The 19606-nt window shown below is 45.4% G+C and overlaps 1 protein-coding gene across 1 annotated transcript in view; it reads left to right on the top strand.

Annotated features, from left to right (window-relative positions):
• Window positions 1–249: 249 nt before the first annotated feature.
• KALRN (kalirin RhoGEF kinase) overlaps window positions 250–19606 on the top strand; it is a 497270-nt gene continuing 477913 nt past the window's right edge. Inside the window, exon 1 of the mRNA XM_050711733.1 lies at window positions 250–479. Within this exon, the coding sequence (XP_050567690.1) occupies window positions 407–479 (73 nt within the window). The 5' untranslated portion in view covers window positions 250–406. The remainder of the gene's footprint in view (window positions 480–19606) is intronic.

Genomic DNA, 19606 nt, shown 5'->3' with positions numbered 1-19606 from the left:
GACGCCGCAGGCTCGGGAGGTGCCGGTAGGGGAGCGGTGGGTGCCGTGCCGAGCCGTGCCGGGTTATCAGCGCGGAGAGGGGCAGGTCGGAACAATAGCGGGCGGAGGGAGGGACGGAGGGAGAGAGGGGGGCGGCGGCGGCGGCGGGGACTCACTCGGCGGGGACTCAGCACCCCGCCCCGGGCAGCCCAGCCCAGCCCCGGGGCAGCCGCCCCGCAGGCACCGCGGCTGGGATGAGCCGGGCGGCGCTCGGCTGGGCTCGCTGCTAAACGCGCCTCCATCCCTCTTCTCCTCCCTCCTCTCCTCCCTCCCTCTTTTTCTCCTCTCTCTCGCCCGGCTCTCCTCCTCCTCCCTAACTCACTGGATATTACCAGCCGCCGGGCTCGCCGCCTCGTCTCCCCCAGCCATGAATCCCAGCGAAGGGGCGGCGGAGGAAGGCGCTGTCCCCGACTCCGAGGTGGATGCTTTCTTCCGAACAGGTAAGGGGAGCCGAGGGGACGGGGAAGGGGCTGGGGCACCGCCGGGCCCTGCCTGGGATGCGGGGCTGGCGGCGGCAGCGCGGGCACCGCCGGCAGCGGAGCCGAGGGAAGGGAGATGAGAAGCGGGGGGAGAGCCGGGGGTCCCCGCCTGCCTCCTGGCTTTGTCCCCCGCAGCCCCCTGGGCTCGCTTCCCCGGCTCCCCCCCTCCATGTCCCCGGGAAGATGCTGCCGCGGAGCCGCCGCACGGGGCTGCCCTCCCACCGCCGGCCGCGTTGGGAGGGGACCGGCCGGGCCCCCGCACCCCCCAAAACCCTACAGGGATGCTTGGTGTGTCCCCCAGTAATCCCTTCCCGGAGGACCCTGCGGGTCGCGGAGCCGGCTGTCCGCCCTATGCCCTGCCCTGCCCGGGCTGCGAGGGTCGCCGGGCTCCGACGGAGTGGGGGCTTCATTAATCGCTCCTTCGTTAATTAAATTCTGCGGGCAGCGGGGACGTGCTGGGGCTCCCCCTGCGCCACCCGCCCGGGAGGTGCTGTTCCCTGGGGGCCCTCGGCTTTGCACAGGCTCAGCATCTCAGCTGAAACTACTTGTGGTCCCTCCCCCCTCGACGGAATCAGTGTCTCAAGAAAGTATTACGGGCTTCGTGGTAGATATTTAATTAAAAATTGTAAAGGATTAAATGCTTGTTTCATAAGGGGATTGACCCTTTTGGGCTGGGATTGCCACTTATTGCCACAGCTGTTTGTCAAGACTTTGCTTTTCAGCTGTCTTCCTCCTTCTACCTGCTCATTAGCTATGCAGAGTGCTTTGAGCTCCAGTTACAAAAAAACAACTATGTAATCACCAAAACTTTAAGCAGTTAAATCCTGAAGGCTGCAGCGGTTCCCTGCCATGGTAGACTGCACCCCATTTATGTGAAAACCCTTTGATCTAGAGGATAACTATAATAAGGTCTGGCTGTGTGTATCTTGTGATCCACAAGCCATTAAGGCATAGGATATTTGCCTGTTGATAGCTTACCAGGTTATAAGCTCATTTCCCAAGCCTCCTCAATATTAGCATTTGTAGGCAAATGAAGATTTGTTTAAAGAAAAGAAAAAACACACACACACAACAGAAAATCACAACAATTTTCCTTTTAGAAACACATTACTATAGGTTCTCCCCACCTTTTCTCCTCCCCCCTCCTTCCTCCAAAACTAAATCATTTCCCTGTGGCACTGCCTTCTCAGCATAAGCACATTAGCAGAATTGAATCTGGAGAGAGTCAAGTCTGTCTAGCTTTTATGAAAAAAAAAATCTTAAATGAGGAAAAAGCATAGAGAATCACTATGTGCTTCTTCTACTCTGTCTTCTTCCCTGGCAATTTCACCTGTAGAACCAGAAATACGCTGCTGCCTGCTTCAGCCTCCCGACACTTCTGCTCCCTGAGGAAACAAAATCACAGAAATGTAGGCTTGGAAGGGATGCTTAGGTCACAGCTGTGTGCTGAAGCATGTGTACACACACAGGCCATCCCTGTTGGTTGGCTTGTCTGCCTTGAAAAACTTCATCGAAGGAGATCACAAAATTCTTGTTTCTGCACTATTAATGTAGCTTTTTGTGTCCAAAAAGATGACATGGAAAAATATTAGTAATTCGTGTTGATTGCCAGCTGTTATAATGACCAGGCGACATCACTGAGGAATGGGGAGAAAGCAAATGATAGCAGGCATGACTCACGTGAAATTGCAACGTTGGTTTTCTGCAATGTTTGCGTGCTGCTTGCTTCTGTGTGGGCTGTGACTGTCTGAAGCTGGTGCTGGTCTCACTGGACGGCAGAGAGACCAGCACATGTGGGGCTCTGGGGTTTCTCTTGCTCTTCTTCTCCCCCATCAGTCGCAATCTTGCCCGAGTGAGGGCTGTGAGATGGGGTCTGGTCTGTAATAGCTGTGGAGACCTGCATAGGCTTAGCATTCCTTTTCTCTTGGTATTAGCTTTTTGCTTTTATTTCTCCTGTCCTGACTTGTATTCCGGATTTGTAAAGCCATAAAGCCATAACCATTGTGGCTTTCATCCTCTTGAATGGTCACAAAAAAAAAAAAAAAAAAAAAAAAGAATCCGTGTGGCTTAAAGATTAGTTGCTCCAATAGCATAAGCATACACCAGGCTGCCTAAACCCATCCTGAATTCACAGCTACTGCATGGAAAAGCACGAACTCATTATTCTCAGTGAAAAGATGGAGTCCAAACAACTAATATCTCACTCGGAGGCTTTTAGCAAGCAGACGGGCTCTGCACTGAGCCGGGAGGATCGATAGGCTGCTCCCTGGTACCAGCAGAGGAGGCTGATGCTGGGAATGGCGCTGCGCACGGAGCAGCTCCACCGGCAGCACCCAAACACTGGACGTAGCGGTCCCTTTTCAGTGAGAACAACCGAGACAGCAGGTCTCTGAGCTGGACCTGGGAAGTAAAACCAAGGGAATTAACACAAGGTAATAAAGGAGGGCCTCTTCTGGAGCGTATGTGGATGAGAACTAGGAAGGACTTTTCAGAAAAGTGTGGATTTAGCACCTGTGTGGTTGGTGCTGGAATTCATCCCTGGAAGCACGCAGGGTAGGGACTATTCTAGTTTTCACCATCAGAAGTATGCAGAGAAATTCTGTCTTTTAGAGAATCATTCACATGTAATTGGGATAAAAATCACCATGCAGAGGGACTCTAAGGGCAGAAATGACCATTGCAATCTCCAGCTCTGATTTCTGGGGTAACAGGCTGCTGAATCAAGGCAGTAATTTCTGCAGAGTCTATCACTCCTGTTTGAGCTTATGTTTGAGTGAGAAACCAAATTTGTGCCTAGGTCTACCTTATTAATTTCCTCATGTCTATTTCAGCGACAGATAATAAAATACAAGCAAGTTCTGTAGGGCTCTTAGTGGTCTCTATTAAAAGTGCACTGAGACTTTTATATTACATGGAAGCGTAACCAAATACCTGTTGTTTGAAACATAAAATGAGTCTCTTTGTAAAGTGTACAACTGACAGATCTCCCTCAGATATAGGCATGGAGGGAAAGCTTTGTCTTTGTGCCTAAGTTGCAGGAATTTCTGCAGTGTGTTTTGGAAGCAGAGGTAAAACATGAGAAAATCCTTTACCAAAATATTAAATATTTATAGAGGTCATTGACAGAACAGTTTAGCAAGCTACTGATTACTGGGAAGGTTAATCATCAATATTTCTTATCCACTAGTGGTACAGTTTTCTAAATTATTTTTCTGGCACTTAACATTGATTATATCTGATATGAAGATGCTGAATTTGTCAGAGATAATTCCTGTGGGTGAGTTGAAAATTGATATTTTTCCATCTCCTTTGACTACGATGAATTATTCTGTTTGCTTTCAGCTCTCCACCAGCTGCTTAGACTTTCAGCATTGTTCATTTGTGCACAAGTGACTGGCAGCTCCGCTACTAAATAACTTTAAAATGATGGGCAGTGGCCAGGCTGTTTGATCAATAGATGTGCTTGAAATGATGTCTATAGAGAAGTGCTCCTTGAGGTTGATGGAATCAAGTGTCTCCTCATAGAGTGGATAAATTGATTCAATCTAGTTGTCACAGAGAGTGAGGTGTTTGCATGACGCATGACTTCCTCACCTTGAGACTTCATAATTTATAAGGTCCGGTCCAGTAATGCATGCTGATAAAGGAGGCTCTGCCGTAGGAAAGGCTGTCAGGTTGTACAGACCACGTGGAAAGCTCCCATGCTCTTGATGGTGATGCTGTTAATTAAAATCCGTACTGCTCTCTGGGGGCTTTGACCTCTGACCCTGTCAGGAATATGAGGTTTGTTCCTTTCTTTCCTTATTATCTAATGTAGGTGTTTTTTCATGTGACTGATGTGGGGGAGAAAGCTGGTTATTTCACTCCATGTGAGGATCCAGATGCTCCCAAGTCCCTGTCATCGCATAGCCCAGTGCATGGGGTGGGCCATATGGATCTGCCCTGCTCTTCCCTGGTACCCTCAGAGGGAGCTCTGCTGGTCTGGGAACTGGCATGGAGACATGGCAAAGGACACGCCAGTGGATCCAGAGATCTTGGCAGGAGTGACTGTCATTTTCCCCCTCTGGCCCTGCTCAGAAATGAGGCAGAACCTACTGATTTGTGGGGTCTTGTGACAGAAGGGGAAGGATCTCTGTTGTCTGGTCCTGGAAAGGAGTAATTTAAATTAATGATTTAGTTCAGAAAAGGTGTTTAGAGGAACATTTCTTTCCCAATTCCTTCCTTCCTTCGTCACTCAGAAGTATGATGAGGGCAACAGGGGGTGACACCTGATGGTCATTTATGATGTGAGACACCTGATGGTTGTTAATAACGTGCTTCTGCTGGATGAGATTGCATTGTGTTACAGGCCAGTAGGAAGGTATTTGTTCTATCTGTTATCAATCAAATTAACAGGAATAGAGTTACTTCCAGAGGCAAAGGCTTGTTGCACCTAGCTTCTGGTCAGAGCTGCTAGGTACTGAAGTCACAATCCTTGCTTTCCAAAACGGGGTGAAGTAGGGCAAGTAAGATCATAGTGCAGACACCAGTGAAGTTCACAGGTGATGTGATGAGGTTTCATACAATACCTGTGATGTTACTGAAAGGGTGGGGAAAGCCCATTGCCTTCACTGGGTTTGGGGGCAAGGATCCCAAAGAAGGAAAGTGCTACCCCAAAGTCTTTCCATCAAAGAGGAGCCCCACACAACTCTCCTAGTGCTCATGGAGACCATTTTGCATCCAGCATAGGTGGCCACTTGTGTTTTGGGGTGATGGGCTCCGTGGATACAAGCAAGCATCCCACTGGGCCATGAAAATATAACTACTGCTCTTCTGCCAAACCCCCTGTATTGTGTCAAGTCCCATAATAAGGTGCTAGAGAAACACGGGGGCTTAGAAATGGGAGCAACTTTGTTTTTTTGCAGGTTCCTGCTCACTCCAAGCACACCCCCCTCTATGTTTAGAGGTCCTTGGGGAATCCTCTGGCTGGGCAGGTGTTATGGACCCCTTGAAGATTTGGGATGAAGTATTTTGTTGTTTCAGCTGCTGTGACCTTACAGTCCCTAGGAAGTTTGATTATGGACGTATAGCAGCTTTATAGCTCCATGGCGACCTGTACCATACAGTACCCAGTGGTATTTGTAAGTACTTCGTAGTTGCATCAAAGAAAATACTTATGGAGTATTAGACCTTATAAACCCATAGCGCTGTGCGTTTTATGGCTGGAACTTAAAGTAAGTCATGAAACAACTTAGAGGTATTTATGCTTTTGTTTGATTTGGATTGGTGTCCTGCTTTTAATATTTCTTTGGATAAACAACTCCCGTTTTACAGGCTTTTATGGCACACATGCCCTGCGTTTAACTAAAGGGACTCTGCCATTTGGGGAATTTTGCCTAGCCACTCTGGCAAGAATAACAGAGAATATTATGATACACGTGTTGCAAAAGCAAGCTGGATACAAAAAGAGAAGTCAAATATGATTGTCTGAATAGAGAGCCCTAGGATGCAGAGAGCTGTAAAACAAAGAAGTCATAATATTGTGAATTTTTTTCCCCACTTGGTTCTGGGACAGACTGTGTTAATGTCACACAGATCCAGAAGACTTCCGAGGAATTGTTTCGGAATTTTCACTGATGTAACCAAAACCAGCACTTGGTCCTGGCACTGCAAAAGCAGCCATAAATCTAGGTTCAAGTCAGTCACCTGTGCAAGATGCAGATTTCAGCATGTTGAAATAAGGTTTCATGTGTTGCAGGCTAAGGATGGAGTGATATTTCAGCAAAATATTTATGGTTTTTGTGTTGTGTTTCATGTCTGTTTCAGAATGAGCCTAGTGTTTGAAACTCAGGACAAGGACTTTTCTCTGTTTTAAGTCATTGCAAAAGTTATGCATGTGACTGCTGGAATAACATCATTTTCAGTCACTTTTCATTTATTTTGTTTTGCACAATACAGTTAAGGTTGGAAATGGTATATTCAAATTACATATGTTCAGTGCTGGAGTGGGAAATAGCAGGTAAGAAAAAGGTTCAAGTTTAAATAATTCCTGTTTCCTAATCAGGGGCTTAGGAGATATTTAAAAGTGGAAACAGAACTATAAAAATCCATTTGTATTTGCTTGCTTTCATTAACTAGTGCCTAGAATAAATTGTGTCTTATTGGGGTTCTTTCTCCCTAAACAATATGTGTGGCTTTGCTACTAAACCCTGCCTTCTGTTTCTTCAAAAATGACACAGTATAATGGCTGGGAACATACAGGTACATAGGCCTAATTTGTCACACTCCCACTTCAAGGCAACAAATTGCCTTTAAAGCTAAAAATGAAATTCCCTTTCTGTAACCTTAATTATCTGAACCAGCATTTCAGTCTCACTGATGGAACAAAACTACCATAATTAGGCAGACTTTAGTTTTTAGCGTAAGGTCACATCATGCTTTGCTGAGAATAATAAGAGGAAATGATCTTCAATTTAACATCTCCGTGACTGGCAGACCAGCTGCTCTGGTCATTTCTGTTAGTGAAGTGGCCTTGGGAAAAAGGGTGAGTGAGTGCTGTTTGTGAGAGAAATTAAATTAACCTCATGGCGTAATTGGTACCCATGCAGAGACTTAGTGGAGTTTTCAGTTTTTTTAAACCCTTTGGTACGCGTGTGCAATAAGCTGTGCTGAAGAGGCAGAAGATAAGGCGTATCTTGAAAATAAAAATTGATAAAAGGAAAGATTTCCCTCTCGGAAGTTGCTCTCTGCTGGGGATGGTGAGCCTGCCTTGGCAAGGAGAGAGCTGGGAAAAGCAGCAGAGGCGGTACGTCCCGGTGTAGCCAGGATATGAAGGGTGGTGGTTGGCCCAGGCTGGTTCATTACCTGAAATTAGAATAGATGCTGCAAAGAGAGCTTTGTGAAGGTTCCCCGCTAATACCGACACTGCTGCATGGTTCGTGACTCCCGGGGTGTACCCTGGTGCTCCTGCTGTTGTAATCGCAACTGGCAGCCTAGGCTGGAGCAGCATTGTCAGCTGGAAACAATAGTGTCTGATTCTTGTTTGTCAGCTGGGACAATAGCCCCGCTGATGGGCTGCGGTAGAGGAGAGCCGGCCCCCTTTGTATGGCAGTGCAGGCATGGCAGATGGCTAATTGGACATGATAAACCACGGGGGCAATGGGGAAGAAAAAGGAGATCTGCAGGGATTATCGGCTTGTGTCTCCCACGTTTAAAAAATGTAAACAAAGAGAAGTATTTTAAATATGCTTTTCATCAGCTCTATTTTTTTTTTTTGCCATGAATGTATCATTCAAGATCCACTAACTAAACTCCTTTTCCTAGCTAATGTGAGGCGTGCTTTATTAGCTGGGAGCAAAGCACTGTATGGGAAGGTGGGCAAACACATAGCCCCCAGAGACGCTGGCATGGCACTTAGGAAAATTAGCAGTGCGTATTTTTCACCAGTCTTCTAAGTGAATGTCAAACTGTTGTGCCAAACAGCGTCCAAGCTGAAAACAAAGAGCTTCGTGGTAGTGCTTTTTGGGAGTGGAAAGTTCAGCTCTCCTGTAGCTTGCCTGGGTGCCAATAGACAACCATCAGTTTTGCATCACTGAAAAGTTAAGATGATTAATGAGGGCATAATTTATGTATTTAACTGTCTTTTATTAGACTTACTAGAGAATATACTATAAAGCCAGGTCCCGAGGCCTTTATTCAGACAAACTTTTGCTTATTTAAAACAGCTTTATAAAAAATAGAATGAAAACTTTGAGGTATGTGTCAATCCCAGGTAGTTGTCAAGTTAAATGTCCTTTCGGTATGAGGTCTGTAGGGGCTCTGGGCTGCAAACTGTGAGCTGAAGGCTCATGCCCACAGCCTGGTAGCAGCAGTCCATCCCTTTGGACGTATTGTAATTCTGGTCTTGCCCTTCATTTACACCTTCATTTACACCTTCATTTACATTCACCCTTCATTTAATGGTGAGATGAAAAGCACACCCCTGTTGATATTCGTTATTTTTTTCGCTGTTCATGAAGATGGTTTAAGAAGTAAAGCTGTAGTGGGGTCATTGCACTGGTGGCTGCTGCAGCGACCCACGGTCCTCGCTGGCTTTAACACCCAGCTTTGTAAAATGGTATCAAGTGCCTAGGATATTTTACTATTTTAGTGCGTCTCGTAATACTAATGTTATGGCATATAACAGATACATTCAAATTGCAGTAAAAATAAATCTGCAAGAGGTTAAAAATAATAGCTAACAAGAAATATGCAGTACTCTGGTAGCAGATTTACTTTCTGTGGAGATGTCTGGATTGTGTTTCTCATGCACTGTTTACTACTGTCTTTTCCCACTGGACAGGTTTAGTGGAAATTCCAGATGAGAAGTTTCATGGGTTGCTGCTGGTTTCGGCAGGTCCCAGTGCTCTACCTGTCAGTCTGTGCAGGCCTTGAAGCCGTAGGTGCAGGAGGCCATTTGAAGTGAGTGGATGTAGGGCTGATCTCTTACAGGCCCGACAATGTTGCTGTTGTGTTATGATGACTCTCTACCGGAGTTTATTTCTCTAATTGTCTCTGTCGCTGATTAGTTCCTTCTGAAGCAAATGCTGCACGAATGCTGAACAAAAAGATGGTCCCTGCCACGAAGTGTTTACAATAAAAGCAGTTGAGTGGATTGTGAATTCATTTAACTAAAGACTTGTCTTTCGCTTTGATCTGCTTTCGAGCAGAGGACGAGCCAGTAGTGTTATTGGGGGCTGACACTATATGTGGAGCAGATGGAATGGCTGAGCGATGCAAAAATAAGGGGAGGAGAAACGAGAAAACTGTAGGGAAACCTGAAAATGTGGGGGAAAGCAACAAAGTTATCAATCAGGATACTTCAGAGCTGGAAGGCCCTTTGCTGGGAAAGCGATCACAGCCTGCATCCTTCGTGGAAGGGAAGTGAGTGATGTCAGCGTGGGGAAGGTCAGAAGCCAAAGGAAATCGCAGAAATGAGACAATGAGAGGTTTGATTACCTTTGGCTTTCCATCCTGAAAACTACAACTCTAGGTTTTCTCACATGTAAGATGAAAATATCAGCAGGCTTTGGCTGGGTACATAGTTAAAGGACGGAACAGGCCATGCCTATGCATGTGCCATACGCAGAAAGAGGAAGGTGGCCATGCAAAGCACAGGAAAAACAGCAAGATTTTCTCCACCAGGAGATGCCTCTCACCATCTATGACCATTATTATCACAGTGCAGTCTTTTAATGGTGACTGTACCGAATGCCTGTCTTGCTTTGATGCTGGAGAAATAAGACATTTGCCTCTGAAGCAAAGACATAGAGCCAAAATCCTTGGGTGTTCTCCTTCACGTTTAATGTCTCCTGTTCATAGAAACACAGCCTGAAGAGGCAGCCTCCTTGGATCTGACTGCCACTGTGTTCGCAGCCATTTAACTTTCCTGCTCTGCTTTTCTGTGCTGAAGCAGGGAGTTCAGGAGTGATGCTAATAGAGTCAGTCTGAAGCATTCAGATAAATTTAGTCCAAAGGAGCCAGTCAGGCCTGCCGGGTAAATAGTAATGATCTTGTGAACTTCCAGGACTGAGATCTATGGTGCATGGTTCTCTGGTTAGCAGCTTGCTCCAATTCAACTCAATCCTGCTGGAAAGTTAGCCGGGGTGTTAAATGGGTCAGCTATCTGTTACAGGTTCCTGATGGTCTGTTATCTCTGCTTCTTCAGGTTATTCATCAATTTCCTAATGAGGTGGTCTTTAATTATTAGGGGCCAGGAGAAAGTTGCTAACATTGGCTTGGTTTAAACCACCTCGGGTGCTAAATCTGACCAGAGGGAAAAGCTGGTTGGTTAGATGAGTTAAGATCGATTAAAACATTTTTGTGTGGTAATGAGAATTTGTAAAAATGATGCTTCTCAGGATGTGAGTCCTTATCATGGGAAAAGATTTAAACAACAACAAAAAAATGCTGCTTGTCTACATCACTGAGTTGGCCAGCTCAGACCTGGTTGCTGTGCCTGGGGTAGATCTCAGCACTTGGTCCAACTTCAGCTCCATTGCATTTTTTTTTTACCTGAGGCTTATGGTGGTCACATGTAGTAGTTCAGAACCAACAGCACAGCAGCTGTGCCTCACACAGGTGGTCAAATGGCAGCTTTCTGCAGCTTCCACCTCAGAAGTCAAGCTGTGCTCGAGACGTGCAGGATGAACAGAAATTGCATTGCCTGGCTCAGTACTCCTTGGTGTGGAGTGACAATGGTAATTAGAAATAGCACACAGATTTAGTAAAGCATTTAAAAACACATGAATAGTTACAGTCTTTATGTAGAATAGGGAAGTGTTACCAAGCTCATCTATGAAAGGGAGTTAATCAGACACAAAGCTGTAGTAAGTAGTTTTCTTGAGGTTATAATGGCTTTGTGTACTTTTTTTTTTCCTCCTTAAAACCCACATTCTGGTCATGGAGCACACCCTGCCAAAATGCTGTGTGGCTTTAACGTACATTGCCAGGACATGGACCAGGAAAAGCACACCAATCCCTTTGTACCTCAGGATTGTCAAAAGTCACGGCTAAAGTGACAGGTGAAATCAGATTGATGTGCAAACACTCGGCTCCTCTTAAACCTCTCGGTACGGGCACCTATATATGGATGCTGGTGACCTACTTCAGACAGGTTGTACAGTTTGGCCTTACTCCTGGAAATGGGATTAATGCACCTTTCCTGCGTCCACACTAGCCAGTCAAATGGTCTTAAGATTTTCATTACGCTGACCCTATTTTTAAATATACGTAGGTCATATCCACATCTGGCTCAAAAAATGGCCCAGTGCCAGTGGCAGCAGAGGAGCTCCAGTAATTCACACAGGCGGAAATTCTGGCCCGTGTTCAGCTGACAGACTCTTGTGGGGATGGGGCCAAAGAGGACTGGTAGCAGAGTAAGGATATTTCTAATTTAATGTGTTAAGACATCCAGATGATTTTTCTCATCACCATGGTATCCAAATGCTCAAAAAAATGAGGCACTTGGGCTCTGGGTCCATTCTGCTCGCTGTTTGGTATGGTCCCCCGTGCCTTTTTTGTAATGAGCGTGCTGCTGTGAAAGTTACATCTATTAAATGCTAAATGTAAGAGAGATTTAATGACACGCTATTAAAAAGTTCCACCTACCTAAAAATGCTTCGCTTTCCAGCCCAGGTTTGGTAATATATTCCATGTTTTACAGAGATCTCTTCATGAGGAGAATGCTGTCAGGAGCCATTTAAAACTCTGATCCTGCTCTTTTTTTTTGGTCTTTTACAAGTGCCAGATCCCCTTTTGCTACAGATCCAACTACTCCTCCACGAGGTTTATGCTGTGGATGTCTCCCGTGGGTGCGAGTTACCTGGGGGCACGGGGAGGTACCTCCTCGCTGGTTCCACACAGCATAGTTTAACAGAGCTATAAACATAGTATATGATTTCCTTCCCTTGGTCTCATTTTTCCTCATACTTTTTCCTCTTGGTGTATATATCTAGTGAATGTGAAAGCTGCATGTCACTCCTCCAAATGGGGCCTTTCATTTCATGTGGCGTTGTGCAGGGTAGAATAAATACCTGTGGCCTTCTGAGGAGAGCTGGACCAATTGCACTTACCACTTGTAACTGCTACATTCCCCGTGTACGGTGTGAATGAGAGAATTAGGAAGAGATGTGAATAAGCACTACTCCAAAGAGTCACTTTCGTGCTAACAAGAAATAAAGTCTGAAGCTCCCTGGCAAAGGTTTTCCTTTGAGAAGGTGCAAACCTGATCTCTGTCTCTGTTTTCTCAGTGCCCCAAATCCAAATGAGCTTCTCTTGTTGAATTGAGCAGGAGTGCTAGGGGGGCAATCTGTCATTCCTTTCCTTCTTTTCCCACTCCTGGGGTGCGCAGTGACCCCATTTGTACACAGAATGGCTGGATTTCGAATGGATAGGACAGAAACTTTATACAGATTAAGCTGAAAATCCTGAAACTAATAGGATAGTGCAGAGGGCAGACTTGGTGTGCCTAACTAGCAGGCACATGAAGTACACACATGAAAAAAGCAGGACTAAGTTCTTTTTTTTTTTTTTTTTTCATTATCTACCATGCAGCTATGTTAACAGCTGCAGCTAATGACTTCTAAAGGGATCTTCTCTCCTGGCTCCCTTTTTGCTTTTACTGTCTATGTATGTATTTTCCCTGGGAGGAGAACTGTGCCAGGAACTGAATTAAAGCTTCCCTAATTGTTATTTTTCCTTTTGGTGTACGGGCACCTTGCAAGTAGTGGCTCAGACAGCAGCCTGAAGCCCTTAGGTTTCCGAGGTAGCCAACTGTAGCAATCTATTTTAAAAAGGTTATTTTCATGAATTGGATTTTGTGACCTGATTTGAACTGGTCTTGGGCACACGTGTGTTGTGCAGCCTCAGTCTGAGCCCACAGGAGCCTCACTGCTGCCCATCTCCCCGTTGCAATCCCAGCTGCTTTCTGAACGTATCTGGCTCCGAGGCTCGCTCTTCGCCTGGCCTGGCAGGGGTAACATGCCAGCCACTTCTCGGGCAGCAACGAATTATTCTCTTCCTCCTCAGTGCTGCTTGTCCTGTGGCTTGATGGTGGAGGGAGTTGCAAAGCTTTGGCTGGGGAAAGCAAAACTGTTTGTAACAGTCCTGTTTCTTGGCTGTCCTGCTCCCCTTCAAGTGGTGGGAGGCTGGAGTTGTGGCTGTTTTCTTTTATGAAATGCCATTACGTTCTTGATTTTGGCTATCTGCAGAAAGTGATTTAAAAACCCTCCATGACTGCATAGTTACTTTATGTAAGTTTCATCCCTAATTTTGCCATTAACTTACAGATGTAGGTATTATGTAAAACCTTAAAGCATGAGTTACAAACACCCATGTTCCTCACCTACACCAAACAGAGCTTGAAAAGCCTTGATCTGGAGAGCCACCAGCTTTTGCATCATTTGTCCCTTATATCTAGCCTGGACACATCCCTGCTCAGTTTCTCTTAACATCAGTGGTACAAGAGTTTTACAGCAGAACTCTGGTGGGCACTGGCCTGGGCTTGTACCTCGTTTTATATGAGGCATTCAGCATGTAGGAGTGAATATAAACCTTGTATTCAGTCTCTTGAAACTGCCTCAATATTTCTATTGTGTAATTCTACACAATATTTCCACTGTGCTGGAGTAACTTGAGTTTATTCTCCTTCTAGAAACAAATGGGAAAGCTGTAGTGCATTGCTTTAGATTAAGTCATATTGATGCTCAAGAAAGCTGTCTGTTTGCGTCGTACTTTTACACACAGAAAAGTAAATGAATATGTTAATTTGGAAGCTTAAGACTTGTCATGGAGGTGTTTATCATACAGGAGTCCTGCAGGAACTCTGCATATAGACGGGGTCTTTAGATGGGAAGCCTGCAGGGATGTGTCGGTGCTGATGGATCTCTTGTTTGCACACATCCATTTGAGACAAAGAGACACCTAGGTTTGAAACTGCACTTTCTTTGAAGTCAAAACTTGAGGTTCACGGTTTTGAAGCTGTTGGAGCAACTAAAGGACATCCCCAAACCACAAGCAATTTTTGGGAAGGAAGGCTGGATTCCTAATATCCTGTCTAGATAACTATATTATTTGGAATAATTATACTCTTCTGTGTTCTTTGTGATAATTATATTCCTTTCTTGCTTTTGTGCATTTCTATTCTAAAATTATGCTTTCTAGTGGTGGTGTCTGTGAACAGGTATGTGCTGAATTTGACTGTACTAATTGCTGCATTTTTATGTTGAGAGACAATTCATATCTGTGACTCTTCCATAGGGCTTCTGGGTGAAGACTCTATTCTTAGCACCTCCAGTGTCTTTGCATCACCTCTCTTGCTTTAGGCGAGGTAAAATGAGCACAGCCTCTGGCAGCTCTGTGTCAGGATCAGCACATACAAGTATCACATCCAGGCACCCTGTCCTTCCCAGCTGCTGCCAAAGCAGTCCGGGAATACGTGGGCTTCCCCTGCGTCACGCCTCAGCCTGTACGTCTGGAGGAAACCTCCCTACATCTTCAGCTTTTCCTGTCCATCCGCATGTGGGTCCAGCATGTCGCAGCTCATTGTTTAAGATGGCAAAGTGTGTTGCGGTCCAGCAGCGTGAGGGGGGCCGTAAAAGGATGTTATTGTTGTTAAAGAAGTTTATAAGCTGTTAAACACCACGCGTTGGCCAAGCAGAGTTTTCCCATTTCCACTGCTTGATAACAGGCTCATAACTGAGCACCTGTTGTGCGCAAAGAAGGGGAAAGGCAGGCTCTAAACAGAGCTGCTGTGTCCCAGATGCTTGTTCTGGTGTTGGTTGGAGCAAAGTTTTAGCAAATCAATCTTCCCCATATCTCAGCTCTCTTCTGCTTTTCAATGTTTAATTCTCACACAGGGTAGATTGTGGCGCAGCAGCTGGAATGCAGTGCTTTTGACAGGAACTCCTGAGCTTCTGCATCCATAACTTCTCTGAGGCTCCCTTACATATAGCCTGGCCTGATTTATCTTGGACAACTCAGTTGGTACTTCTAATGGCTTAATGGTGGCTTCTGTGCATCCATATGCAGTCAGCAACTTTCATCCTAAAGTCATAGGTGTGATGGAGTTACAAGGGTCAGTGTAGTCACAATGGAAATGCCTCAGCAGTAAGCTTTTGATAAAGGAAGGAGTGTTGCATGCCTGGAAGGTGAAATGTTTGTGCCTTCATGGGTAGGAGCCATAATTTGAGTAAAGGAATCTTATGTTAAAGACCAGCATCTTTTACTAGGTTTTCTATTCTACGCATCTCATCTTTGCTGGCGTATGTCAGAAATGTAGATTCTTCAGTTTTTCGTGTTCATTTTAAATATCAGTTATCCCCTTGCTGTGATAACTGAGGAATTGCAGAAAGAGGATTTTTGCATTGGAGTAATCCTAAAAGAAAAGATTGCTTCTGTGCAAAGCAAAGCCCATGGTCCCGTTGTTCTGTGTTCCTCTTGTCGTCATTAAAGCTTTCCATGTTAGACCTCAAGCAGCCCACATCATCGCCAGCTTTTCCTGCTGCTGGAGCCTGCAGTGAGACCATAATCCTGCGATTGCCATCACAGTGTCTTCCCCTATAATGTGATTTTACAAATCTAACACTGTGCTTTCCCTGCAGGAACAACAGCAACAAGAAGATAGGCTGCAAATAGCGATGTTAGCAGAAGTAAGCAAGTATCCTGTTGTCTGTTAGTGCTGGACAATCAGCTAGCTCATTTTCACCTTGTAATACCAAGGTTGTAGAGAAGTTTAGTGGATAATGCAGAATTCAGGAGACGAAGGTCCTATTTCTGCTGTGGCCTGCTGGATGACATTAAGAAATTAGCATCCCTCCATGCCTCAGTTTCCCTCTGAGAATTGGGTAATTGGCTGTGGATGAAAAGCCCTGTACAATAACACTTAAAGCCGTGCACATAACGGTTATTAACACGGAGCGCTGTCATCATCTCCGCTTTATAAATGTGAGGAACTGAGGCAGAAAATGGTTTGCCAAAAGCTATTGATGCAGGCAGGGCAAGAGTCCTCATTAGACCTCTGGAGCTGGCGGCTGCTGGGCCAGCCTGCAGGCTTCGTGCTGCTCCTCGGCCTCCTGCCTCTGTGCGCCGCAGCGCTGGTCAACGCAGGGACGCGGGCGTGCGGAGCAGGTTCAGGCTCGTTCCTTTCAGTGGTCCTGCCGAGTGAATTGGAGAAGTAATAAACAAAATGCTTTTTATCTAGGAAAAAAAGGTTTTGAGCCCTCTGTTTCTAATGAGAATACATTAATAGTACACAATATATGGGACAGCACTGTCCTAATTAGTTTTCTGTTGAAATTAGCAGTCCTTGAGTTCAAGAGGAACACATTTAGGCCGACACAGTGTCATTGAAAAATTCTCAGGACATTTTGCTGTCTGGTTTTGAATATGAGCTGAAGCTTTGGCATCATGGAACCTCTTCTGGGCAGAGCTTTGCTCTTCATTTAAAATGTTCTCCCTCTTTAAGAGCCAGCTTCTTCATGTAATTTGAATCCATCTTATTTTAGGGTGTATATTTAGAATCCAACCATTTTTTTTGTCTCTAAAGTTCTTGGATAGCAAGTCCATTAAGAAACCTCAGTGTTGCCAAACCCGTTTAAGACATTTGGAACTTCAATTACCTGCTGAACTCTTAAAAAGTAATTTGGTAATGAAAGCAGTGAATGCATTCTGCAGTGTTTAAGGATTGCTTACAGAGATAAAATAGTTTTGGCTGGGTGTCAGATAAATACTTTTATTCTGAAGCATATGTAAAACATTTTTTTTAATGAATCTGAAGAGTCTAATCCTTCAAAACATCCCTGAACAAATTCTGGATTACCAGATCCTGTATTCTTAAATTAAGAAAATCTCTTACACTTCTCACCTTAGGAGCATCTTTCATTTCTTGATTGGGATGGATTGTACAAAACCAAATGAATTTAGTCTAACCAAACTTCTGTGAAACAAGAAAATAGCACTACCCATTTTACAGCAATGTTAGCCACCAGGAGGACATAGTCTGGACCACACGTCAGGCTGGTAGCAAAGAGTTCTGCACTGTGATACAGGGTGGTGTGCCTAGGTAAGAAACTTGGGGAAAAGGTTGTTGGAGTCCCGCTATTTTTGGCAGACTTGAATGTGACCCTGGACACGTGTCTGACTGCCTCTTGCAGGGCAACAACAGGAGGATGCAAAGCTGCTTCTCTCCCACTTTGACTTACAGATCATTTTTGTGGGTCTCTTGGTGAACTCTGCCTGTGCCTTGGAAGTCAGGAAGGGGCTCTGATGTACAAGACAGCAGCCAGTGCAAGGGGAGGGAGAGAGCTGGACTCCCCTGGTACCGTACAGACAACAGGTAGCATTTTGCTTATGGGAGAGCAGCTTTCCAGCTCTTTCAGTGTGCTTCCATTTTAAAGTTCATCTTTCTGGAGATGGATTGACTGAAACAGATGCACATTCAGCGCCAGTTCAGGAGGTGACTTAAGCTGTGCCACTTATTGTGAGATGCCATTTGTGTATGGCTATGCAGTACTAACAAGCCATACCTAGTTACCCTAAAAATAATAATTTAGTCTGAAAATGAGGGCCATTAGTACTAGCATCTTTTCTTCCTGTACTAATGGAATCCGAAGCTGAGTGGTATTTCCCATGAATCATGCTTCTTACAGTACATAGTTCAACTGTGACACTGAATTCAACCTCATATGCCTTTTTTTTCCCTGAACAGTATCTACAGCTGTGGCCAGATGTGCTCCTTGGCTTGCAGCTGAGCCAGGTTCAAAGGCTTTGAACCCAAGCCAGGCTCAAAGTGGCTGGGCCGTGTCCCCGCTCCTGTGGGGTTGGTGTCCGCAGATGTAGCTGCGTGTGCAGTCCTTCTCTAACCCAAATCAGTCAAAGTGATCTGGGTTAAAGAAAGCCCTCCACACTTTTAAATAGTAAGCCAACCTGGATCATTTTGACACAACCGGGTTAGGGAGTGAATGCGTACGGATAAAGAGGCAGGTTGGAGGGGGCTGTAACCCAGCTCTGCTACAGCTGCACCCAGCCTTTGACCACAGGCTGAGCAACTTGACTTGGGGGTGAGTTCAGTGAACTGCCCAGAATTTTGTCTCAATCACTTTTTTTTTTTTTTCATGGGAAATAATGTAATACTCTGGGGGCTAGAAAAGCAGCTGATTTTTTTCCAGGTGTGGTGTCTGTTTGTCAGAGTTTGCAGTCTGATGCTGTACACAGTAGATGGACTCATAGATGCATTCCTGTCCAAGGGCCTGGCAGGGGCTATTTTTTACCCTGCAGCTGATTTAAAGTGACTTCAAGGTTCTCCCAAACTGCTTGCAATGGCCATAAGGAAGCTTGTTACCCAGGCAATATTTTCTGGATAACAACAGTGATTTCCAGGTGTTTATGCACGAGTGACACTCATGTGGTCTTGACATGAGAGATGTCCTGCGTGTCTTCATAGCCTTCCAAACATGCTGATAAGGGGCAGATATAATGAGGCTTTCTGCAGAAACTGATTGAAAGCATTCAGGATATTAGTTCACAGCTTACAGTCTAAAAATCCCTGTAATTCCACCTTGGGCAAGTTTGTAAATGTGTGTGTCTGACATTGGCCTTGGCAGTGATCTCATTGATTTCTGCTGTGCTGAGACTCAATTACTCTGATTTAGCATCACTGTGTGCGTGAGAGCACAGTTAAGCCCCTCGAAAGGATGGAGACTTTTTCTTCCCCCTCAGGAACCTGTAGGGGGTGGACACACAGGTCATGCCCACGCTCTGCAACCCATCTGTGTGACAAGCCACCACTCTGTGTCACTTGCCAACAGACATTTCCAAAATACCCTCTGCTATAAAAAGGTATTTTCTTACCTGGTCTCCACTCCTCAGGAGACATAATCTCCTTGTTCCCACAGAGCATGCACTGGATGCTGTGATCCAGCTCCTCACCAGGAGGATATGTCCTGGCCAACATCTTTCAGTCACTGGTGGAGGTGACAGGAATCTTATTTTGGTGTGTGTTCACTACTCAGCACCCATATGAATAAATGGGTTGCCGCAGTGAGGTGCGTGGTGGTGAGGAGCGAGCCTCAGGCAGGGTACCCCAAAAGTCAGTGCCCATCTCTGCCATGAATTGTCCCATCTGGTGCCTGCTGCAGCTGTGCTGCTGATGGTGTGTGACAGCTTCATGTTGTCTTGCCCTGAAGATGATGACAGTCCAAGAAGTGACTTTCCCATGTCGGTGTTTATTTCCAAATGCAGTCACAGCATGACTCGGTGCTTCCCCAGCTCTGGCTGGCTGAGGCGAAGGCTTGACCTCTCTTTCCTTCTTTCAATTCACTTGACGTGTACTTGTAACGAACAGACCTAGATGTTGGAGTATGTTTTTCTGGGTCATCAACTGCATTATATGCTTGTCCTTCACTGAAGAAATACAGTGTCTTTCATCTCAGCCCATCAACCTGGTTTTGTTGCTTTTAATTTTGTTGTAGCCGTTTAAACCCAGTGATTTTGTCAATAAGTATGATTCACGTGGGGAGAAATAAATTGATTGATACTTGAAGCATGGTCCCTCACATGCACAGACCCGGGCA

The sequence above is a fragment of the Cygnus atratus genome, chromosome 6 (genome assembly GCF_013377495.2).
Source record: "Cygnus atratus isolate AKBS03 ecotype Queensland, Australia chromosome 6, CAtr_DNAZoo_HiC_assembly, whole genome shotgun sequence".
NCBI classification, from domain to species: domain Eukaryota; kingdom Metazoa; phylum Chordata; class Aves; order Anseriformes; family Anatidae; genus Cygnus; species Cygnus atratus.
The sequence above is the reverse complement of the archived record's forward strand: the minus strand, read 5'-3'. Positions and strand labels throughout refer to the sequence as shown.